The 26,159-nt window shown below is 42.9% G+C and overlaps 1 protein-coding gene across 1 annotated transcript in view; it reads left to right on the top strand.

Moving 5' to 3' along the window:
- The window catches only part of LOC121617530 (roundabout homolog 1-like), a 42,638-nt gene extending 18,972 nt beyond the window's left edge, over nt 1-23,666 (top strand). The window contains exons 6-8 of the mRNA XM_041952723.1: nt 14,356-14,682; nt 19,874-19,938; nt 23,502-23,666. Coding sequence (XP_041808657.1) covers nt 14,356-14,682; nt 19,874-19,938; nt 23,502-23,666 — 557 coding nt within the window. The remainder of the gene's footprint in view (nt 1-14,355; nt 14,683-19,873; nt 19,939-23,501) is intronic.
- Nucleotides 23,667-26,159: the final 2,493 nt, after the last annotated feature.

Genomic DNA, 26,159 nt, shown 5'->3' with positions numbered 1-26,159 from the left:
TGGGAGCTTTTTCTTCCTCCTTCTTTTTTGACCAAAGGAACCATGGACCAGACCATCACTGATGGGCCCAGCACTGCAGTTTTTTTTTTGCCACATCCATGCACGACTTGGAAAAGGTGATAAGGTGTGCAGTAAATGTACACGGCAGTGTCCCCTGTTTGATCCTGTGTGTATACGCATGCGTTCCTATCCCGCCACAGATTGCAGAGGTTTTCAGACATTATATCTGGGATGGCTGCCAGGCTTGCATGCCTGTCTTTGAAAATGATCCATGCTTAACAAACTGCAATCAGATTACATGTATTTTTCCCTCCTACCTTTGTTTAATGTACACCAACTCATCCCCCTGTAGGGTATCTTTACTATCTCAACACAAAAACTTACAATGGTCCATCATTAAAACACTGAGCTCATAAAGCTGTGCTGTTAAGCGACTTCATTGTGCTCAGAATTAAGGGATACCTGGAACTCCCCCTCGTTGAGAGTCGAATCCCCGCGTAATAAATCTGCCAACGGTAATTGGATGATGCATAATAATCTAAATGATGGCCATTAAAAGCATATGTTCGTGTCGGGATTTCTTTGTCCCTTTCATCCCACAGATCTTAATTATGCATCCCCAGAGTGCTGCTGTGTCTTCCCTCGCCGTTCTACCGGCTTTGTTTGGTGGCCTGTAAACACCGTCCAAGACACTAGTCTGAGGAAAATAAAAGAATGACCCGTCCTGTTATTCCTTGTTATGACGATTGAAAGCACATAGGATTCATATCTTTAAACTATCTGTGCTACCTGAGCTAATAACTAGGCTAATTACTTTAGCAATAAGGTCCTCTGAGTCTTATTTCGCCATTATAATCCCTCTCATCCATGTGTTATCAGTGGAGAAGTAAGTACTGGAGGTGCTCAGAGACCAGCAGAACACAGCTTAATTCCATCACTATTGTGTGCTGCAGCCCCAAAGGGAACAGTTTGACTGTGACATGTGGCTGACCCGGAGTTAGCTGTGCACCAGTCAGAGTTCACGTGTACTTACTCATGCTGCTTTGGCGACTGACACCCATTGCTGCAGGAGACTGACTGTTGTGACCCAAAATACTTCACGGCACTTGTTACAGAACGCTGGACTTTAAGTAATGATGGCTTGATTGGGGGAAGGTGGCCCGCTGTGTCGTCCCCTAAGCTAACAAGACTCCCTGTTGTCTTTGTGATGGTGACAGTGATGAGCCGAGTCCCAGCGCTAATGAGGACTCCTTCGCCACGGATGATAGGGCTGATAGGACATCGCTGTACAATAATTCCTTTGTTTGTTGGATGAAATTGTCAAATTCCTTCTGTCCTTCCTTAGAAATAATGCGGCTAATAAGCTCCACTTGAGACCAGCTTGGTTGGAAAAGCATCTTCATTAATGTTGTTTATTCGCTGGTTCACGCCAACATAGGACTAAGGAATGGGGTCAAGGTGTGGCCTCTCTCTGCTTCATTCATGCTGACTCAGAATCTGCTGAAACTACGAAAGAAAGGTGCTCTGGTTGCTTGCTAATTTAGTATGCGTTCTTTCATTCTTCATTCCTGGCAGCGACTCTGGCACGCCCTGCTCTATCAGCATCGAATGGCTTTTTAAGCAATTTCTATTTTTTTTCACCCATCCTTGGGATCCATAATTTTTTTCTCGTTTTAAGTTTAGGTCTGGACTTCGTCAGCTGATTCTGTGTTGATATTTGCAAAGAGTTGAAATGGATCAACACCTTAAACCTTAAATTATGTGTTCAGTGTCATACAGAGAATCCAGAGTCAGCCCGTGTAAAAGTGAGGTCATACCAAATGAATAGTGTTTGCCACAGGTGTTTCTAGGCTCATTATTTCCTGACAAATGCTCGTGAGAACTTGGTCCACCAGGAACTGTATCTCTCCAGTCTCTCAAATCCCTGCAGATGCTGCTGCAGTTGTTTGGTTTTGACTGAATGTGCATAAATGCATATGTAATGGTGTTAGCATAAGCTCGTGTTTAATGTGTGTTTGTGGATTGTGTACGGAAAGCTGTGATTCGCGATTGCTTCCCTTGTTTACTCGCTGGTTTCCTGCGGTGCTGTGAGGCCGAGCGTGGTTGCCAACCCTGGGGGAGGGGAGCTGCTGAGAGCTTTAACAAGCGCCCGTGGGCCTGGAGTTCACAGGTCATCACACCTTCACACGGGCGCACACACCTGCGCACACATGCACGCACAGCTCCTTCTTCTGAGGACGATCGATTGCTACCTGTCTGCCCCACAAAGGTAGCAGGTTCCTCGCCCGAAGGATCCCCCCTACTTCCTCCGTCAGCCTTCTCGGCTCATGTCTTTAAAAAACAGCCACACCACAGTTCATTTGTGCGGTCAGCTAAACAAGCTCATGTTAAAGCACAATCATGTCTTTGTTGGGTGCAACAGCAACTGAAGCATGAGCTGAAACAAATGATTTAGAAATTGATTTCAACTTGATTTTACCATGCAACTATAAAAGCATGAAGCTGAGCATAAAGCTGACGTATTACACATGAAGTTTCATGGTCACCGCCACCTCAGTAATGTATTAAATCAACCAGACACAATTTGCACTAACCAAATTATTCTGTCAATTAAATATGTGTTATTTAGGCTGATAAAATGTGGTGTGTCACACATCACATCCTTCTCCTGTGAAAACAAAATTAACTAACACCACCACAATAAATAAGCCTAATGTGAAGCTAATATAGCTTTGCGGAGCTATTTGCTATCTTAAGTTGATTGATTTAACCTTTTTAACATCTTGTGCTTGTCACCCTGTGGTGCCACTCTCAATTCCTCTCAAAATAATTGTCAAGAGAAACCTAAATAGTGAACCAATAGCCGTGCTCATCTGGACAGCCCGACTCAGAAATTCCTGTGGGTTTGTGGTCTTCTCCGGGCTGTTTGTTCTCCTTTGGCCTTAGCTTCCTGTTCTGAGGTCAGTGTCCAGCTACGGCTGCGTGCTGGGGCACTCTGGATAATTACTTCTGCAAATAAACCTGCTCTTTGTAGTGTTCAGATTTTATAAGTAATTGTGAAGCCATCCCAAGTCTGTGTTTATGAACCCATCTTGTACATCTGATAATCAAGATGGGCTGAGACACTTTGTGTCTCTGAAACAGGCTGTTTGTACCCATGTGACCCTGCGAGTTGCCCATCTGGGCTAGCAATGATTGAAGTGCTGCAGTGGTTTTCAGGTGATACTGCACGGTGTTCCACAAAGATTTGGGTTTGAGACTAACTGGGAGAATTTGTATTTTCAAAGGACAGCTTTAAAGGTCATAGCAATAGTATGACCTTACAGATGCATCGAAGATTACCTCTGTGTGAGTCATCTCCTCTCCAGTCAGGCGGCTAATAATCAATACAATCTATATGCTCCCAGTAACTTGGCTTTTAGAATCGATAGACTTGAAGCTACTGTTGCGGTCGGTTCAATCGGGCTGTTAAAATAATGAATCAGGAATCAATTTTTGATGCAATCGCCCCGCTTGATTTTTATGATTTCATGACATGATTTGTTTGCAATTCTAATTTTAAAATGTATTCTGGACAGCCTTGATCGGAACGCATCTGAACCAAATTCAGTCCTCCGGCGATGATGAGGAGAGCAGGTGGATCAGCGGGCCGGTATGAGCGCGATGCCCTCAGGACTGACCTTGTTATTACAGGGAGAGGACCTGCCTAATGTTGCCTTCATTAAGTCAGAGGTTGATGTTGGAATGTAGTCTCTCAAAGCATCTCGAGCATTCAGACATGCAGCCTCATTAGCTGGTGGGAGAGCCAGTGGGAGATATTTGTATTATGTAGGAATCGCATGGTGTTGCACGCGCTGTGAATGGAGATTTAAAGGGAGATGCTGGCCAAAACATACCTGCAGTGCGTGTGTTTCGCTTTGGTCTGTCCTGTATCTACAGCTAATTTCTCACATTCATTGTGGTTAACTGAAGAGAAATTTCAATTATGTAAATAAGATTCAGTTCAGTTTGTTTGACACAGTGATTAATAGCATCTAGCAAGTGATGCAATGTGTTGTAAAAGCTAAACATCCACCGTGTAACAGGGTTATGATATTCCATTATCTGTTCCATTGTGAGAATGGCCATCTTTGCAATATCCTAAGCTTTTTTTGATTGTATTTCACCCACAGTATCACACTGCTTTTATTGCTCCTCCTTGCTGCTTTTGATGTCTCGCTGATCAGGTCACAAGAAAAAATTAACCTTTATGTTTTTCTCATCAAAATCTTCAAATATTCCATCTGCTAATTCAACTCTAGAGTTTGTGTAAATGAGAGTGAAAGTTGTATCGTCAAAAAAGAAAAAAGTACGTTCTCCCAATCTGTGCCGGGTCACAGTCTAGCCTAAGGCCTTCTTTTTGAGGTCCGTGTAACAAGGGGTTGCAGAGTGGCATGTTAGCCAATGACAACTTATCATGTATGGAAAAAAGAAATGCCTCAAGCTAATGAGAGAGTAAGGAGGAAAGAAAGTGTGGATAGGGATAGCGTCAAGGTGTTTGGAAGAGGGAAGCGCTGTGACATCTGCGGTGTTTGGTGGCTCGGTTATGAAATACAGTAATTAACTCGTGTTGAGAATCTGCACGTGCGAACGCAGAGATTAAAAGGAAACTTCAGACAGTCATTAATCTCGCAGACATTTTGTTCCCACAGCCGGTGATTTTCCACAGCAATAAGAGCTGTGAGCAGACTTACACTTTGCTTCCAATCAACCAAAGTACCTGCACTGTTTTGCTCACTTCAAACAACTGCTTTATTGTGACATGCAAGATTGGTATCAAGCGTGGACTGCAGCCAGATTTGTAAAGCTGCTTTATTCCTAATAGTGTTGGTTCGGCAATGAGTTAAAACAAATTGTTGCCTTCAGCTTTTTTTTTCACGAATCATTGCAATTACATTTAACAGTCTAGTGAACCTCTCTTCAACCAGCAGATCATCACAAGCTTTGCCAAGATTTTCAAATTGTAAGCTAAGTTTTGGTCTCTTAAAGCGATCTATTAGAACGCAGAAGGCAGCCGCCCGCCTCAGAAACACCACACTTTTGTCACAGATATCATGGAAGCATAGAGACTATTATAGCCTCAAAACTGAATCCACACAACACAGCAAACCAAGCTGGAAAGCTGGGCTTTAACCGAGCGCCTTACGTCAACAACCAACCCCAGAGCCCCGGTGCCAACATGTGCGATCAACAGCAGCACCGCGAATGGAGCCAAATAAAAAGCTGTTCATACAGATAAATTCTCAAACTACTACCAGATGAGCAGTTTTAATCACCTTCTAAATAGCTCATGGAAGGGTAAGGTTTTAACTATTCATAGAAAAAAGGATGGAGGTCGGTTCATAAACGCTTCAGTCCTTCGTAGCAAAAATGAAGTGAAAAGCAATTTGTCAGGAGCGCAGTTAAAATGATATTTGCCGGGTGGATGTGATTGACACGAGCAGGTTTCCTGTTTAAAAAAAAAGAGGGAAAGGATATTATTGAGTCCCAGAAGCCAGTTTTCATCCTTGCTGAACTCTGACTTCTTGCCTGATCCCAGTGCAGCACTTTATTGCCATTTGTAGTATTGCTGCTCCCACTGTTGATAGACTAGTGTCTGAAAACCTACCCGTTATATACTGCATTTATAGATGAAGCTTTTGTCTTTGTGTGGTATTAATTTTGTGATTCATGTTCCCATAATCAATTTAAGACATTAATCTTTGGAACGGGTATTGTCAAGAGGTTCACTCCTATTTGTTTTGTGGCCAGTACGTGCTGCAACTCAACGAGCAGAGTGCGCTGGGATTTCCTGAAAAACAGATTTGTACTTGCGCTTTGTAAGCAGCAATAAAGGTCTACAAAATGTACACTTTTGAAATCAAGTGCAACAAGAACTCATATTTTAAAAGAGAACACTGTATTGTCGCTAAGGTAATAATGTTGCAGCAGCAGCAGCAGCAGCTGTGCTTTGATAAGATTTGCATTTAGTTCCTTGGCTCGTCTTCCGCCAACGTGTCAGACACCCGCTGATGTTTTTGAGACTGTCAGACGGCTGAGATTTTAAACCATTTTGAGAAACACCGAAACATGTACTGGTGTTCATTTGTTCTGTTTAATCAGGGAACACAGACAGCAAAAGCAGGAGTCAGTGAAACTACCTCTGTTGTGGAATGAGAGGCATGTGTGTATGCATTTATAAATATTCTTTAACCTGCATAAAGTCTCACAGATGTTACACGGAATTTAAAAAAGAAGTGCATATGAACTAGAGCTGCATCTTAAAGAAATAGTTCAATTTTTTGGAAAATTTGCTTAGTTGCTCGCTTAATTTTGGCCAGAGGACTTATGCTAAGCTAAGCTAGTTGTCACCTAGCTCTATAGCTTCAAACGTAACATTGAGTGGCATCAATCTTCTCCTTTAACTCTCAGGAAACACAGTGAGTATATTAAGTGTCTATTACTTTTAATTCAGATGTAAATGTAACCCAACGAGAAGAGTATTAATCCCATAGAGTGGGTATTTGCCTTCTTTGACACCGCGGGTCTTATTGCAGAGCTAAGTGAGACCGATCTTCCTCCTCTATTGCGCAGGTTATTAAGAAAACTTGAGTGAATCTGCGCAGCACAAACCTATAATCTCCTGTGGCTGAATATAGTACCCTCTTATTAATGTCCTCTTGGACTATTAAGCTATGCTGTGATTGCTTTTAGTGTCACTGCGATCCAAAAACATTCATCGCTGTGGCCACTCGTTCTGCCTCTTCATTACGGAGACAGTTATTGAGAGTCAGAGGAGCGGTTCAGAGGCAAACATGAGCCTTTTTTCCCTGTCTCTGAATTTATTATGTGTGTCTGTCGATATTGAGATACAGCCTCTCGTTTTGGTGCTCAGGGCAAAGTGTCTCTCCCTTCACAGTATGACAGCCCGTTCACATCTGGGCTGCCGCTACCAGGGGCGCAATTAAGGCCGAAAATAAATGTAGGTCATGCAGGCATGCACTTGTGACATGCAATGACACAGCGTGACGCTAATGTAATATTAATGTATTAATTCAGTGTAGTGTTAGTGTAGCAAAAGTGTTTTACAACTTAAAAGCCTCAAAGGAGATGAAGAAAACATGGAAAAACTCACAAACATGCATTATGCATGTATGTTGAACTGATAATATGAAGCTGCTGCATCAAGACAGAATATGTAAGATAAACCTAAAGTGGATTTCTCTCTTCAATCATCTTTGCCGCTTCAGTCTCTGTCTCTATTCATTGGAAGTTTGACTTTCAAGCTCTGCCTGCCTGAGTGATAATCAATGGCCTATACAGCCACTTTACTTTCCAGTGAACAGTTAATGGAGTGAGGATAAGTCTCTTAGATAGGCTGCTGGCCTTTCCAGGCAGTTCTGCTCTTAAGGTGTTTCTCATCACAAGGAGAGGAGGTAAGCTGCTCGCAATCAGACACCTCGGCTCGACTGTTCGTGTGTCAAAGCAGTGCACGGCACAGCCGGCATATGAAAACAGCATGGGCAGAGTGTGCTGATTATATCTGGTATAATTGGGGATGACCAGTAAGCAGCATTAGCATAGCTGGGATATGCCATGTGCACTTGACCAGCAAATCAGTTTAATGCGATGTGTGATCAAATCAATGCAATTCAACGAACTGAGGCAACAAAACCTTATCGGATTCATCCGAGTTGCAGGAATGTTCGACGCAGTATATATTGGATGCAGTATTTCTGTCCCTGTATGTTTGTTTGTGGCTTGAAAAACAAACAGCGACCACAGTTTGTGTGTCACCGACCGCAGCCTGATGGATTTGTTCTCTGGCTGAAGAGTCCTGTTGACCTAGTTGGCTCAGATGTTTATCATGTACCAGCAATGGTCTGGTTTGAGTCTGCCCTGGGGACTTCATTGCTTGTTACCCTCCCATTGAGCATTTAACAGCTGGCAACCCAAAATGCTGTATTATTGCACTGTTTAAAAAAAACATTCTGAATGAAGGTAAAAGTGCTTAATATTGACTGTTTTTGGCTAAAACATTAATCGATTAATCGTGAAAGTAACTGACAGATTGATTGCTCTACAAATCTTTCTCTTCTCCTTAAGCTGGTCGTGTGTTAGCGTATTCCTCATGCAGCACCCGCTCTGCTGGCTTCTTGCCACGAACATCTGGGTGCTGCAGTTGGGAGGTGTTATCGTGTCCATGACCTTGACGGTCCTCTCTGGAGATTGCTTCACTGTGCATTGTGTTGTTGGAAGGGTGTCAGAAGGGAGCTTTAGAGTATTGTAATCAAAGTTTTTCAGAACTTACCATGTGATTAAAAAAGTGACCTGCACAAACGCAGTTCAGGAAGATCAAATGTGTTCGCACAGCGTAAGAGAGAGTGTGGTTGCAGTCACCTTGGCCACACACAGGCATAGAAACACGCTCACATTCCTTTCCCCACATACTTGGTTGAATGACAGTGTTCAACTGTTCCACTTAATTGTAGTTTATACAGCCTGAGAAAGAATGTCTGGCATTTATTGGTTGCCTGTGTTTTACTTTACAAATGAATGAGTGTGAGTATATGTTTGGAATACTTGTCTCCAAGGGATGAGCAACACAAATGGTTTATTTTCCAATGAGTCAGCCCGATGTTTTGGGAAATATGCTTATTCGCCTTCGTGCTGAGAATTAGATGAGGGGATTGATATCGCTCTCATATCTGTGTGATAAATATGAAGCTAAAGCCAGGAGGCTGTTATGCGCAGTTTAGCTTAGCACAAAGACTGGAAACCATAACCCAAGCCTCGCTCTGTCCAAAGGCATAACAAAACCATCCTACCACCACTGTTAAGGCTCACTAATTAATACTAATTACTAATGTGTTTGTATGAGGCTGACCTGTTTCTTTTCTGTCCAGAGTATTTCCCAAATTGTCATATTATTCATTAATGTACAATGTTTGAGGCTTTTCACTCACATTTTGAGTGACAAGTGTTTCAGTGCCATCAAACACCTTTGTGCAGTTATTCATTATTATTTTTATTAATTAGAAATGTATACTGATCATTTATTGATAATTTACTTAGAGACACTTGCTCCATTTATAGTAAATGGTTATGCAGTCAGATTTGGTAGAAAGGACTCTGCTGTTTGAAGGAGCTCTCTGTGATTGTGAGCAGCGAGCTGGATCTAACCTGAGCTAATCCGTCTTCATTAACACACACAGGGACATTAAATCTTAGGTAAACAACAATAGGTAATGCCCCGTAAGGAGGAGATTGGGGTGGTGCATGCAACCTTTTATTATAGCGTATTCCCAGTTTTATAATACAGGTCCTTGGTTTCTCTTATAGGCCCTTTGATGCTGCGCTGAATCCAAATTAGTCACAACTTTGCCTTTGAGGAGAGGGTTTGCTGGATGTTTTGCTGACATTTCTGAATAATCAAATGTGCTTAAAATACCAAAGGTAGCGCAGTGATGCATAGCAAGCACTTGCGTAAGATCACCCACTCGTCGCACTAACACTTTGCTGCTGCTAGTTTAGTGTCGCAGAGTCAGAAGGCTGTCTAGTCTGGGTCTGTGAAGTGTGTTTAATGATGGAAATGGTGACAGCGCTCATTTCCTATTCAGACACAGAGTTCGCTCTGCAATATAAAGTCATGCTTAATCCAGTGTTGCACTGTATGTCAGGCCAAAGGTGGAGACATTTTTCATTTCTGACCACTAACTAAACATGAAACAACTTCAGTAGTTCACTTGAGGCTTCCACTGCAGTACTCTTGGGCACTATTGTGCTGTTACTTGTCATGTCTGTCTCTTAAATGCTCTCAAAAGCCTCTAAATCTTTATATTGTCTGGTTTAGTTTTGCTCTCTTGATATGTGCCTTGTTGATCTGGCCTTGGATAGTCCTCTGTTTAAACATATGGTGTCATTTGACTTACAAGAGCACTGCTGTGAACTCAGAAGCCTCTGGAAATCTCTGTCTCACCATTAAAAGTGTGGACTTTGATCCGCGAGCTAGGCCATGGATCACAGAAAAAGAAAACTAAATGACTTTTACAGACTGAAACAAAGGGATTTCCTTAACAAGACAGAGCTGTTCCGTTTGCTACGCCCTCTTAAGCCTCCCACGAAATCTGCCTGCCATTGTTAGCTGTGCCTGACTGCCGCTCGTCCAGAGTAGCGTTGCTGCTCAAGCACAGGTAATCCCACGATACCGCAGGTGGAGGTTTACCATTTCCACCGCTGTGGCTCTGGTGGGCTTGGTGTCAGCGTCACTTAGCCAGCTGATTGTGTCACACAGCTGTTGGCAGCACCAAGGAGTGGCGGTCCGCAACATTTTACACTAATAAAAGTCACCCGCTGCTTTTTGATTTGGGAAAACCACAAAGAGAAGCTTACGCACGTCCTTTAAGAAGTCAATTTGGGGGTTCTTGAGTGTGAATCTGAGTTCAAAACTGTAACCAAATCCCAGTGATGCAGCGTGTGTGTGTCCATCAGCCTGTCTGAAGTGTTATACCATCAGAACGGGTAATTTCTCATACTGAGCTGACAGCTAGTGCGACCTCAGTGCTTGCTGCACTGATGCTAATTTGAATGTGATATTTGATATTTTCCCTGTATATGTTTTTGGTTCGGTTCCAAACAGTCACAGTAGCCTCCTTTCATGCACTCTAAATACATACAGTATTGTGCTGTAACAGGGGTAGGTCGATCCTAGACCACCAACGTTGCGATAAATTACACTCATATTTGTCACATTGTGTTATTATAATCGCTGTGCTCATGATTTATTGTTTTAAAGCCCCTACCTTCCCCCTTTAACAACTTCCTCCTTCTTTTTCCCCTTCCTCCTGTAATTTATCCCCTCATGCTTTCTTTTCTTCCGTACATATTCACCAAACCTACTTGAATAAAATACTAAATATGTTGTTGTTCCACCGTGCTATGGCTTTTTCAGTTTTTTTCCGCCCATTTTAGCTGATTCTCCAGAGAGACATGTATTTGTGGAGAAAGCAGACTCTCTACCCACCACCAGAACTACACACACATGCTCCTTTCTCTTTTGTGTTTGTTGCTCTTCATCCCCTGTCTGGCCCTGGTCTTCACAAGACAACAGCACTGCCTCAGGGATGACTGACAGAAAAAAAAAACATATTTGTAGGGGCACAGGTGCTACAAATGACCTTTGCTTTGTGTGTATGTACTCCATTGTGCATCTGTGTGCATGTTTTTGCATACTGATTGTACGCTGGCTACTGGCCCTTTGGAGATAAATCCTGGTCTTTTGGGGGCCCACTTGTGGTGGGCTGATATTGCCTTTCTGTAATGCCAGGGGGCTTAGGGAGCTGCGTGGACCCTTAGGCATCAGCCCAACACAATTAAGAAAGGTAGGCAGCATGTGTGCGGAGTGGCCGTCTTGTTTATATTGTTCTGTTATTGGTTTAAATGTCTGGACAGTGTAAAATTGCACTGGAATGAATTATTCATGATTTTTGCCGCCACAGTGTGGGTGGTTTTACCTCTCCTTTAATTTTTTTGGTTGGGATATAGCATTATGTTTTGTTTTAATGTGGTTTAAGATTATTTTCCCTTATTTTCTGCATTGTTCAGAAGTCTTTCAGCATCAAACACGACAGGTTAATACCTTCCTCTAGGCACCGTCCTCCTCTGTTGTAATTCTTGGAGGGGGTACTGTGCTGAAGAAACGCTTCACCCAATTCACAGCACTGAAAAATGTCCAACAATTTTTTTGGGCGGATCAGGCCATCAACTCGGTGCAGATGTCCACGGTGCTCAGAAGATTAGTATGAATAACTTTGGCGACCCCCTGACTTTTCATCTGGTGTGTCATCACATGCGCTAACGACTGACATTCCCATCAGCCTCAGCGGATGTTAACTGTGTCATCGTAACCATATTAGCATGCTGGTTTGACCATTTTGCTCAAAACATGGCTGTAGCCTCACAAAGCTGCTCATGTGGCTATAAACCTGGTTTAATTACACTCCATTATATTGGGTTGGAGGCAGAAGTCTCAAGGATATCTGAAAACCTTGCCAAATAAATCCCAAACCATCTGCATGTCTAGGTACTGCAGGGGTACGTGAGAAATGTGTTTTCTTGTTAATTTGGGCGAACTTACCAAAAGGCCTGTTGATGGTGTACACATTTCTCACATTGTTGCCTGACTCAGGTTTGGTCTCCACCAATCTAGTGTCATCGTTACACGCCTTCAAGCTACATTTGCACTGTGCCCGCGCAAAGAAAGGTCCCACTGGCGCCGTTGTTAGAAAAAAGTGCTGGGGTGTGTTACTATGGAGGTTTTGAGCTGGGTAATTACCTGCCTTTTGTACAATTCGACCTTTTGTCAATTTGAATGGCGGTCATTAGCATTTAGCTTGTTAGCTAGGTCGGCCACTTGACGGCATTAATGGAAAAAGAGACAAAGGAAGCAAATGGAAGACAAGAAAAGAGAAACAGAATGTAATAGACAGGCGGTGGGAGGGCTTATCTCAGCAGCCCACGTCGATCCGGACTGCTACCATCCAGGTAATACGGAGCTTTTGGATGCAAAACACGCAAATGTCAGCATATCTTTTAATTCTTAATGATAAGCTTGCACACTTAAACGCCTCTTCTTCCTGACTTTCTTTGTAAGAGAGGGGTTGTGTTCTACCTCTTAAATAATATCACAGTTTCCTTCATAATCTTTTGGAAAAGACAGTAAAATGCAGGGTAGATTTATGCAAACACGCAAAATATCTACCACGCTACCCAGCAGATCAAATTCTCACCCATTTCACAATGTGTGAGGTGTTATCTATCTGGGCAAACACTTGTCTGTGTGGGATTTATTGGTTGCAGCGGGAGTGTAGGAGCTCATCACTCTCTAGCACGGCGGTGATTATCTGCTTTACAGGGGCCATTGGCACATTAAAGCGTGACCCGCTGAAGGCTGTGTAAGCTTGTGTTTCCAGCAGCATGAAAGAACAGAAAAGTGTTCCCACAGCAATAAAACAGGTAAACAGCGGTTGCTTGACAGACATTAACGCCACATTTCCTTCCCTCTGTCTCTCTTCACTCTCTCTCTGTCTTGTGTTAGTGGCCGTTTTAAAGGACTGTTGCTTGTGCATTTTGGTTTGGGATTAAAAGTGATTTTAAATCTGATTTAGATTCTCCAAGACGATGACTGTTTTTGAGAATGCACACCCGATTCTGCAGCGTTCAACACACTACAGAGGAAGAGCGACAAAGGAGAGAGAATGAGTGAGAGTGTGTGTGGATGGGGTTGGAGGTGGGCTGCATTGACTGTGATGGGGGATTGGAGGGAGATGGAGGGAATGTTAGATATACGGAGGAACTGGAGTCGTGTACCTGGATCTCATTAAGGAGGTTTGCTTTGTCCTCTGCCTCACAAGAACTCTTTGTTAGACTGTTTCTTTGAGAAGACCAGGATGAGTGACATCTCAACAGTATATCAGGGATTAGAGGTGATTTTGAGGTTGTTAGTGTGAGTATGTTTGGAGGTATTGATTTGTGTTGCTCTGGCTGGTTTGAGGATTTCAGAGGCTGTGGTAGAACTGGCTCCAAATGGTGAACACAGAGCAAAATAAATGTATGCATTCCAGCAGGGTGTAGGAGAGAGAGAGCGATGGCTCATGATGAAAAAGGCGCTCCTTTTTCTCTCGCTCAGTATATCAAAACAGATATCTGGGGAAAATGAAACATGCTACATGCAGAAGTTAGAAGTTTCAGACACATTTAAAACAACTGAATATTTAATTCAATGAAATGAACACAGAGCGTCTATAGTGTTGTGTCGGTGGAGCCACAGATAACACTATAATCCCATTTTAATTCAGCCTTGAAGCTTTTCTCCAAACCTGTATATCAGAATTTCTTTGCAAATGCATGTTTTCAGGCTGGGCATGTTCTGCACGATATTACTTCCTGAGGAGTTCACATGTCAGCATTGTTGTTTTCATTTGCGATGCCTCATGGGGTTCCAACTGGTGAAACAAAAGCAAAACACTTTATGAGCGACATGCGATTGTGTGGTAATTATATTGTCAAACTGGATTACTGTTAATACAAGGCACTTGCACAGCAATAATAATGCGCCGTGTCTAATTCCTTTAGAGCTGCTGCTGTTTTGATTAGTACGACTCTTTTTTGAATGGAGGGATTATTTGATGAATTTCACTATGACTCTTTGTGGTGTGTGTTTTTCTATCCCATTGACATGTACAGCAAGTCTCATGTACATCATATGGCAGTAAAATATGGAACTGGAACTAATTCCCTTCTTTGTTTTGCCACCATTGCATCCTTCTTGTCCTCCAGGGTCTCGTCTCCGCCAGGAAGACTTCCCTCCCCGCATTGTGGAGCACCCCTCTGACCTCATTGTGTCCAAAGGGGAGCCAGCCACTCTCAACTGTAAGGCAGAGGGCCGTCCAACCCCCACGGTGGAATGGTACAAAGATGGCGAGCGCGTTGAGACGGACCGCGACAACCCCCGCTCCCACCGCATGCTGCTGCCCAGCGGGTCCCTCTTCTTCCTACGCATCGTCCACGGGCGACGGAGCAAGCCCGACGACGGCAGCTACGTGTGCGTGGCCCGAAACTATCTGGGCCAGGCGATCAGTCACAATGCATCCCTGGAAGTAGCCAGTAAGTGCTGTTGGTTGTTTACATGTTGCTGGCAGAGAGCTTTGATAGTTCTCTTAGAAATCATGCAATGCACACGAACGCATATTAGTCCATAGTGGTGTCATCATCAGAATATACGCCACATATGAATGTGGAATTGCTAAACGTAGACCCAGAATAACCAAGAAGCTATCTCTAATACCCAGAGAAAATATGCAGATATCCAGATAATAATTCTTTGAGCTCTTGTAAACATTTTAATTGATTTTCCAATCTCTCAACGTGCATGATGATAGCAGCGGTTTGAATATCTATCTTCAAAGAAAGTAAGCAGCTTTTTTGAAAATGTTAAAGTCTGGTAAACATTTCCTCAATATAAACTTTAGGTAATCTTGAAACAAGCCTTTTTTTTGTTACTTTCATTCTTACTAAAATATATCACAGCCGTTGTTATATTTACTCTGCAATGAGGGTCTTCACACGTTAAACTCAACCAGTTGCACTGATCTAATTATACATAACATGTACACTTTAAATGCTGTTTTATTTTGCTGCTTTCTTTCCTATGTGGGTTTTTTATGGCTGGGGGGCAGGTGGAAGTTGACAACGCCATCCACCTGTCAGACGTGCAGCAGCTGTGTGTCTGCTTTAGTCCCCCAGGTATAAACAAGTGCTGAGTGTGTTGCTAACAGGTGACAGTGTCAACATGCTGAATCGCGCGGTTGCAAGTGTCAAGTGAGTGGCGTTGCCAGTTAAACAGCCTTTCACTGCGGCAGAAATCTGTTCCAGGCAGCGACCAAACGCATGTCTGCGTAGACATACCCAAGCTGGAGTGATGGAGTGAAGCTGGTGGAGAGCAGGACAGAGGGCAGAGGGCAGAAGGTCAGGGCTTACGACCATCAGAATAGGATAAATGCAGCTGGTCTGTGAATCCCTATGGATCACAGGTCCAAAAACATTGGAACCCCATGAACAACGCTTGCTTCTGTCAGTGCATTCTTCATGCACTAAAAGAAGGAAGTGTTGGTGATGAGGGTTAACAACCGCAGCCATGCCCTCACATAGTGCATAGCTCCCCATCCTTTACTGTCGATCCCGGCTCTACTCAGCTGCGTCAGCTTGCAGAGCTCTACCCCGGCTCGGTCTCCTGGGCAGGTATTTCGCAAAGGTTTTATAATAATAATAGTACCCCTCTAGTATCCCTTTCACCTTTTGAATTATAATAAAAGAGATGGTCAAGTGGTTTCACGGTAATGCTGGATCAGCACTTCAACCCTGAGAAGCTCGGCCCTCTAGGGGGAAGGTTTATTACTTGGAGTTCACGAAATTTACTGGCAGGTTTTAAGGTTGAGGGGAACACAGAGAGGACTTGTTGAAGCTGCCCGGATGAGTTATGTCTCCCTGCTTCATCCTTCAGAGGTCACACAGATTCATGGGTCACACTGGGGCTGGATAGTAAAACAGAACCCCCTTTGGCAAATGCTGCTGAGTTAGGGAGTTTATAAGAAGACTGAGAAGCTGGGGAGTGTTAAAAGGAGAACTGGCCTCACCCTGTTAACAACCCAGTATGCCAGATCATATGTCGAGTCTTGTTAATGCGATCGTTGTTAATTTTGTGCAGGGTTTTAACCGATTAGAGGTTGCTTTGTCTTAAAGGAACTCTGACTGGGTTTCGAGCTGACATCTTTTGTGTCATGCACAGTAAGCCACTGTTTTTGAATAATTCGCTTTGACAAATGGTCTGTGCACGTGCACCATCCTCGTCTCCATCATGTTTCACTTATCATGTTTGTCACTCAAAAATCACTAAGCCAGTAACACTGTGTGATGACACTCTAATAATAGAGCAGAATCGTGGATGGAAATCATTTACCAGTAAGAAGAGTTGGAAATGAGTCTGAACTGTCACCACACCATTTGCCACAACACTGTAGGTATGCAATATTATTATTTTATTATAAGTGCATCATAATCTGCTATCATATGCAAGCCCATATGCAAGTGTGTAACTGCTGCAAAGGACAGAGGAGGTCTCATCACCCTCAGTATGTGAACAATGGAAATTTGTCACCTCTAGCATTTATAATCACCACCCATCAAACACCAAAAAATGGTATTTACTGAATACCTCCTGCTTCGTGTTGGTCTACATGTCAGTCATATGCATGATAAAGTGAAAATGCACTGTCTCTTACTGTAGTTTCATATAAAACTTGACCTATTAGAGAAACAAGTTTTTCTTAGATCAGTACAGCACAAATGGAACAAATGCAAAACCTGTTTTTGTTTTGTGAGCTTAAATTGTATGACTTACTATAATAATATGTGATAGACTGTTTATAGTTAATAACAACAGATGCATGCTGTGATGCCAAAGTAAAGCATGGGATATTGTATACTGTCAGTTTATGAAGTATGATGAGTTCATGGACTCGGCTACTCAGGGAAGGCACTGCAGCAAATTGAAAAGTATCCCACAGTCATTTACTGTTTCTATTATTTACTATACTAGGACTGAGCCTTAACTCAGTTCCAAATGAATTTCCTGTGCTCTTACTTCTTCCAATAACACTTCGGTTTGAAATAAGGCAGAGATGATGAAAAGTGTGGAGACGGCTGACAAAAGACAGGCTGACAGATGTAAAGTGATGGGAGCGGTAGAGGAGTGACAGATTGAGACGGGAACAGAGGAGAGAGAGGAGAAGAAGAAGTGTCTGTCCTTCAAGGCGCAGAAGTGAAACTTGTTTGCAGAAAATGGAGGTGACGCGGTGGAGACAGTGACAGATGTACTATGTGCTGGTGCCTGAAGCGTGACCACAGGGATGAAAAACTGTGGAAGCACATACAACATGCTTGCGCGCACACGCACACACACACACACACACACACACACACATAGAGGAGCCTTTTCTGAAAGCAAAAGAGATAAAATGTGGAAAAAAAAGGAAACACATAGTTCCTTTCCAATAAATGTCACCGAAGACACTCAGCATATTTTTTCTGCCTGCGGGGACCCTAGAGGACCCTGGGAAATGAACATATGTCCTATTGACCTTAGCCACTTGATTCAATCATGGAGTGCTTTATTGAGGTGAAAGCAAAGTCACAGCCTGTGTACTCTAAAGGTTATTGGATAGCAGACCTGTTTTTAGGTTTTGTGTGGGAGAGGAACAAATGATATTCTTAAACTAATTGGACGCAGCCATTTGCTGGAGGAGAGTGAGGCTAGTGGCAGGGCTGAATGTTAGGCCACAACACTGCAGGGCTGAAGTAATGAACGACAGCGACAGTCACATCACCTCTCACAGAGAAACGTCCCCTCTGATTCCTCCGGTCAGTGGGAGTTTAGTTTTCATTTAAGTGATTTTCAAATTTTTTTATTTTTTTTTGCAATATACAGTAGCTCAATGCAAGAAAAACCTATGGCTCATTATTCATTTCCACCAGACCATTAACAGTTTCACAGCTTTTATTTAGACTCAATTTACACTTACTTCTCCCTTTTTTTGGGAAAGTGGGTTCAAAAACTGATCCTAATAATAATGAGAAATTTATATTTATATAGATATATGTGAGCGATATTCAATGGCAGTAGAAAGTAATTGAAGTTTAAGTTTATTCATTTATGTAGCACTTTAAAAAGGAAACAGGTTTTACACCACAGTGCATTAACACAGAAAAAGACACCTTCTATAGATTTATAGCACCTTCTGGTGCTTCCCTCGCTTACTTTTCCTTCTTTTGTTATGTTCCGCCCCTGATGTATACTATGCATCTACATTATTTGAGGTAACATACATTATGCACCAGTGGAGCTCATATGAATCCATACTTCCTAAATAAATGATATAAAACATACCATACATACATATTTATCATCCCAATGTGTGCAGTTTTCTTTCCTTTTCATATCTTGAAAAGGCAGAAATCTGATGGCTTGCGGTAATTATTTGAATCCATTACAAGGACGGATGTTGATGTTGATGTTGATGTTGATGGTGATGCTATATTCTCTGAAGTGGATCGTGGGATGTTTGCAGCTCAGTCACGCTGTGAGATTGACAGCTTAAGGTGGGACCCCCGGTCTGCCTCCCTGTCCGCTCCTCTTTGATTGTGATCTCACTGGAAACCAGCGAGCGCGGGACGACGTACGAAGCAGCGGAGAGAGAGATTATTCTCAGAGGTCAGGTTCCCCCTCTGCCTGCCCCTATCCATTAACTAATGGCTCCTCACTTCAAATGGCTGTCACCGTCGCTGACAACATCCTGTTGTTGTCACTCTGGATACACACAATAAATGATCCTAAGTGGCAGCAGAGCGATGCGTCTGAGGGAAGTTGTCATTTTCTCTCCATATGGACGAGGAGTGATTTTGTGTGATGCACAAACACTGACACATTGTAAGTGCTCTTCATCCACAGCCACAAAGTCAGATATCAGTGTTTACTTCCAATTGGCTGTGACAGTCTGCGAACGCTGTGCTAGCCTCTTGTTCCCCATCCTGTTTTCCGCTCCCTTGTTCTCTCCCAGTTGGCCTATGGTTAGATCAGTCAGTGAATAAGTATCGCACTCCGGGGACAGCTGGTTTGTGTTTACAGTCTGGAGACTGGGGCGAGTGCACTGCAAGTATTGTCTAAACAATTTTAGTCGCTATATTCCCCTAGGCTCAGCATTTCCAAGAGCCAGATTTGTGCCAGAGTGTCAGGACGGAGGGAAAGAGTTTGTTTGGCTTGCAGCGGCACGGTGAAGGGAGAAGAGAGGGTGACGTACTGAAGGGCTTCGGAGAAAGACCATATGGCTCCTGGGTGTGTGGCTATATTATCAGAATGTAACTGTTCCTTTTGTGGGTACATCATGTCAGGATCGTGCAGCAACCAAAATGACAGTTGCTACTTTGACAGGAAAGAAAGGGCTGACCTTCACATCTCTGCATCCTTTGCCAGATTATTGAATTACACCGTTAATTACAACAACCTTTGGTTTCTATTCCACTTCCCGTGGCTTTCATTTTCCATTCAAATGTGGTGTAGCCTTGTCAAGAAAATAAAAGCAACATGTAGCTTTATGTGTGATAATAAGCTGGCAGGCGTAGTGAATTATCTGCACTGTTGAAGGTGCGTCTATATTACAGACATATGTAGCCTTCATTGGCTGCGTTGTGTGTGGGTGTGCTCTTTTTTTCCACTTTTCTCTTTTTGTGCTTATCTTTGGAGAAAGAGGTGCTGACGAGGCGACACAGACGTACCACGGGGTGGGGGTAGTGGTGGTGGTGGTGGGGGTAAGGCGGCCTTGGAGAGTCAAGTCAACAAATCTGTCTGTTGAAGGTTGACTTTTGTGTACGGTTTGCTTTGGGTGTCTCTCCAGTTCTTCTACATGTCACCTTGTCCCTCCAGAATCGTGTTGGATAATGCATTCAGCTCTGCTCGGGAGACGCTGTTTGGCTCGGCCCATTTCCCCCGACACTAAATCTTTTCCCCCTTTTTCCTGCTCGGCACTGAACCTCAGTGCTGGTTGGATTTCCTCGCAGGCTCAGAGCAGTAATGCAGCCAGATTTGATCCGTTTCCGAAAAAACTGCATGCTTGCTGTGTCAGGTTACTGCGACGTCATGTGCATTTCTCTCACTTATTTGCTGATTTGTAGCACGACACGAGAAACTTCCCAGAGGGTTGAATAACTCTGCAGCTAAGCACTCATGTGCTTAGCTGCAGAAGTGTTTGTAGCAACTGAAATTAATTAGCAGTGAAAACCCATCATCAAGTCACAACTTGCAACAAGCCCAGTACAGACGTAAGCTACGATGTGTCTAGTGCGCCCTATATTTTACTCGTGAATTTGTCAGTGTGGAAGTATTAAGGGCTTACAGCATGGTTGAGTAATCCTGCTGTCACTGAGAGAAGAGGGATGGTTGTGCATTTGCTGCGATATTAGCCTTATCCATCCTCTATGTGTCACTCCATAACGCCTTCGTCAACAGCACCCACCAGCCTGCGCTCAGGGTTAACGCCACCTTCCCTGTGGGGTCAAAAGTCGTGTCGCTTTTTCATTTCAACCTCATGTCAGTTTTCATTTGCCAAAGCTCCCTGCCTCCTCGCTCTGAATATCTGCTTTGTGTGATATCACATCACCTGGTAGAGGTTTGCCGTAATGCTGTTAAAAGAAATCCTGCACAGTAAAAGTCTGCAGTCCCTTCAGGGCATGAAAATGAGAAATGAACACTCCCCCAGATGTGCACCATGTAATTGTGGTCTGATGATTGTTTGCTAGTGTTTATGATTAAAATGCCAACTTTTTTAGACTATCATTAAGCTAATCAAAATTCTTATGTGATCTAGTAGAGGCAGACACTTTGCTTCGTCACTGCCAACCATAATCAAATATTCTGTATGAGTACCAGACAGCCAAATTGCACGGAAATTCAACTCAGTGTTTATGGTTTGTTTTTAAAAGGTTTTGAAACGTATTTCTCTCTTTTTTTAATCACTATTCGCTCTTTGCTTAAGTAATAGCAATAAAATAAAATGATTAAATTTAGATGCATTGCTTGCTCATCACTTTCAGCGGTCTCTTTCAGTCTCCCTGTTGTGTTTATCACATATGCGCAAACAAAAATTGATGTCACACTTTTTGGTTTCATGATCAGGTTCCCTATCTTTGCTTTAATCCGTCTGAATACTGCAACTTCTCTGTCTACAGCCTCTGTCCAATCAAATCACTTCATTTTAAACCATGTTGGCTGAACATCACCATATTGTAGGCTTACTTTCAGTATGGCAGCAATGCAGCAGCCTGTTACGCAACGCAAGAGCCCCACGCTTAGAACAATGACCCATATTGGCTTTCCTGCTTAGCTACAAACACGAACACGTCTTGTCCTGCACCTTAGCTTAGTGAGCAACCAAACAAACATTCTCTGGGAAAAGTACACTGCTGACATCGGTTTGTAGGCTTGAGAGCTGATTAGCTGGTCAGCTGCGGCACGTTAAACATAATGCGCGTGTGTCAACCTGCAAACATCACATACACTAACACACCACGTGCCCGTGGCTTGTCAGCTACACAGCACACGACTACTTTTTCTCCTGCTCCCCTGCTGGGGCTCTGCCTGCCAGCTGCTGTCAATCAAACGCTTACATGACCCTCCAGTGGTTGAATGTTTCTGATGTTTGTCTTTTTTTTTTTTCTTCCTTTCATTAATGAACAATTATTGATAATAAATAAGAAAATACAGAAACATTTTTTGGACTTCAAAAATGCATGACTAAATGTGATTTCTGTTGGCAGTCAGTCTGTATTGCCTAAGAGTCTTCAAATGATGTGTTCTATCTTTAGAGGGTTGCTTCATATAATCAGTGTTAGCCAAACGGTTCAGTAGCCAACAAGCTGTAATTTTATGGTTTACCTCAGAGATGAAATTAAATATCATCTGCATAGAGCTTAAGATTTATTAAACATACTTTCTGAAATCGAGCATTGAAGCACACCAGACATAAATAATTTGGCAGATGAAAAACGACAATCAGATCAGTCAGTATTAAGAAACATCGCAGAGACACCGAATACTGTACTTCACAGAAATCATTCCATGGAGGAGCAGTGACAGACAGTTGATAGTGCAGCAGCAGAGCAAAAGACTGTTTATGCAGTGTTGTTCCTGCTGCATACCCACCACAACCAGGGATTCTGATATCTCCTCTAATAGGCTGCAGATGTGGTGATTTATAACATGCAGCAAAATGAGGACAAAGAGTGAGAGAGGAGTTGTTCCTCAATGGAAAGCTGAATAATGAGATGAACAGTTCCAAAGCACTACAACCATTCCTGCGCCTGCCTGGCTGTCAGTTCTGCATCCCCTATTTCCTGCCATTTTCCTCCTCCTCCTCCTCCTCCTCCTCATTCTGGAGCATCGCTTCATCTCTCTCCTGTGAGAATACTTTGGAATGTGCAGACAGGTTCGCGATGGAGCTGCTGATGTTGAAGCTGCTTGCTGAAAGCTTTGATGGCCACTGATGTGTTCCCCGTTATTGTCAAATACACTATATGCAAATTGTAAATATGTGAGTGTCTGCCGTACGGCACGGTGCATAGTATGCAGCGACAGACAGTAAAACAAGGGTGTGTCTGTGGGCTTTCATGTTGGTGCTGCCCTATCCTTAAAAAACTAGTGCTATTTTTATTGCTAATATTCTGCCACATGCCAAAAAAGCTAAAAATATTTAAATTAGATTCATTTTTAAGGACCTGAAAAATAATGAAGTAGTGCCTGAACTTGACTTGTAGCACCACTCTGCCACTTTAAAGGGCTTTTTTTTCCTACCTTTTATCTTTTGAACATCAACAGCCTTTTGTGATGTTGACACTGCAGAATTAGAATAGGCAATTTCAATATTTTTCCAATTAATTGTGTTGCTATGTGTGGATGTAGTAATAATTAATATTCACAGTCTCTGTGTTTGCTTAGCTGGCAGCTTCCTTCCACACCCAGAAAATAAATGCCTTTTTTTTTCGGCGTCATCAAGGCCAATTTTCAAGGTTTCAGTTTTATTATGCGAGGCAGAGACAGCGAGAGGGAATAATTTAGAATCTTCCTTAATCTACTGCTAGCAATCTAGTACGAGTATCTACAAGCACCGTTACCGTAGATTTTCACAGGTAGACTTTCCACTCCATTCATTCTCTCAATATAGGAAACTATATTACCTTCAAATGGCGTGCAATATGAAAAGATGTAATATTTAATTATGCACAGCTCCCTCTGCCAATAAAACCCTCCTCTCTGTTTGCCCAACCTCGCTCAATATATGTTTTTCTCTGTGGAAAACTCCCCTTGCTGTTTCTCCCAGACTTCCCAAGGCTATGGCAGAGATATAACAAAGAAGCGCAAATACAGACAGCATAAGATGAGGCACCGGGAGCTGAAGGAGAGGATGGAGCTGAGAGGTAAAGAAAAACCGAGAGACACTAAAGAGAGACTGGAGATAATTAAAAGGATTTTCAAAGCGATGTAGCCCTTAGCACTGGGACTCATTCATTTACACACATATAAATGCCTCTCCACATACACACAAACACACATATTAAAACCACATAGCGCACCTATACCCAAAGATGTGCTGTTTTTACATTTTTCATGCTACATTCAGGACATAAATCTGTGTCTGCTCCCCGCCCATATCTTTAATGCGAGTTATGCAAAGCACGTCAGGATTCGACTCATTTTCAAAACAGCAATCTACTGGCAATTTATCACAATCAAGCATGAAAAATATGCTATTATGCTGCAGGATTTTTTTTTGTTTCAATGTAATAACATTTTTAGGCTTAAATGTCAGGTTGAAATATGTGTATCACACTAATGAAACTGTTTCCTGTTGGAATCTAATGGTGTTACCCTGCTGCATCTGTAGAGACTCACACACACACACACACACACACACACACAAGACAAGTGAAAGTTGTGAGTTTACAGCTCCTCTGTGGTTTATGTTATGCTATACTGTGCATAACATTGATCAACTTCATTCTAGTGGCTTCATATACTTATTTTAGGACACCGAATGTCATGTGTGACTCTCAGCACTGCCGCCCTGAACTGCTGAAGTGTTCCTACGGGCTCGTAATCATGGCAGTTCTGCCCCGGGTCTCCGAGGTCAGACGGATGAACAGCTGATTTGACTGTTTGACAACCTGTCAGCAACTGGCCTCCCACCAGAATAATGTATGCCTATGAGTGTCAGTGAGAGAATGGAAGATGAGACAAATAGCACCTGTTACTATGTGAACGGAGTATTTCTGACTGGCCACTCATATTCTACTGCTTGCTCGAGAGTAAAGAAGATGGGAAAATGCCTCTTTTTTAATATAATTTTTATTTGCTATTTCCCAATATCAAAATTCTTGCTTTTTCTGGCATCAAACAAAGAATCTTGTTTGTACAGTCTGTGCCAAATTAATATCAAAGTGCAAATTTAGCCAGTTCCGTCACAGCACTATAAAAAGCAGCAGCACCTTTTGACCTTTTGACCTTTTTGACTAACCTTATATATTATCGCCGGCAAGAAAAGTGTAGCAACCAAGCAAAACACGATCAGACATTGTTGGTATTGATAAATGCACACAGGGACTGAAATGAAACACAAACTGAAGAAGAAAATATGAAATGATGACATCAAACATCAGTATCTGTGCAGATTTAACAGGAGGAGTGGCAGCTTTGTTCGCTCTGAGCGTGATGGCTCCTCCATTTTCTTGAGCCACAGTGTGTATAGTAAGAGACAGATGACGGTGTGCTCTCCTGCCCTAACGCTCAACTTTGCCTTGGCTGCAGAGTGCTAATGCGATCTGCTTTTAAGCAAGGCGTTATAGGCAAGACGTGAGAGAAAACAGCAGTTTTAAGCAGTTCTTGTCTCTTTAATTGCTTATTCATTGATTGTTTTAGTACCTCAGTGTCATCGCATCCAGCAATTAACTGTAAGTCCTTCCAGCCTTATAGTTCATTGTTAAATTATTTGGCTCCTCAGTTGGAAGTAGTTCCACCTAGATCTATGAGTCTCGGTTTGTTGCTACTGGATGTGTTTGATAGCTTTAGTATTTTCTTGAGATGTACATCCTGTCAGCTCTCATCACTCTTTCTTAGATTTTGGGCCTGAATGTGATTTGTGGTGCAACAGAGCCTGATTTTCAACTGCCTCGTCTATCGACTGTAAACAAACTGCGCCTTCATCTCTGCCTTTGCATCTTCTCATGAAAGATTCACAGATGCGCGTAAGAGTGATGTGCTTTCCCAGGCTCCTCTCCAGTACGTTATCCCAGTGGCCTCCGAGCAGAGCTGGCTAATTATAGGATCACTGAATTCATTTGGAGCGAGTGAAGTGAACTAGGATTCACTGCTGGACTGATAATTGGATTGATTGGGTGCTGGGATTCCTGCAAACCTCTCTCTTTTAATGCGCTACTGTGGCCCTCAACAACTGTGGAGTTCTTCACTGTGCATGTGTGCCTGCGTCGGTTATGTCACTGTTTGTTGGTCAAAGCTCTGAATGAATAGCTTCTACTGGCTACATCGTGATTTCTGCGCAGAACATGCGGCTCTGCTTTCTCATTTTTAGGACAAAACCTTTTCTCATGGCAGTCCACCAGATATGTGCGTGTTACATGTGCCATGAGAAATGCGCCGCTGAAAGTCTCGCAGCGGAATGTTGACAGGCAATAAAACACACCCGCCCTGCCGCCGCAGACGTGCTTCTTTTCCGTCCACTCTATATTTTGAGTGTGAGAAGCCTCTCAAGATGAGTGGTTGTTTAATTGACAGCTGCTTCACTAACTGGTTCCCCTCACTGACAGATGAGGAAGTTTTTACACTAATAGCCATCGGACACCTGCGTGTCTTGTCAGTTTTTCCTTGAGGTTTGTTGACAGCGTGCGCAGAGACTGCGAGTGTGATGTAGGAGCGCTGTCAGTCTGATGTCTTATATTCTCGCCGTCACCTATTCTCCCTCACT

The sequence above is a fragment of the Chelmon rostratus genome, chromosome 14 (genome assembly GCF_017976325.1).
Source record: "Chelmon rostratus isolate fCheRos1 chromosome 14, fCheRos1.pri, whole genome shotgun sequence".
NCBI classification, from domain to species: Eukaryota; Metazoa; Chordata; class Actinopteri; order Chaetodontiformes; family Chaetodontidae; genus Chelmon; species Chelmon rostratus.
This window is presented reverse-complemented; position numbering and strand designations above follow the sequence as displayed.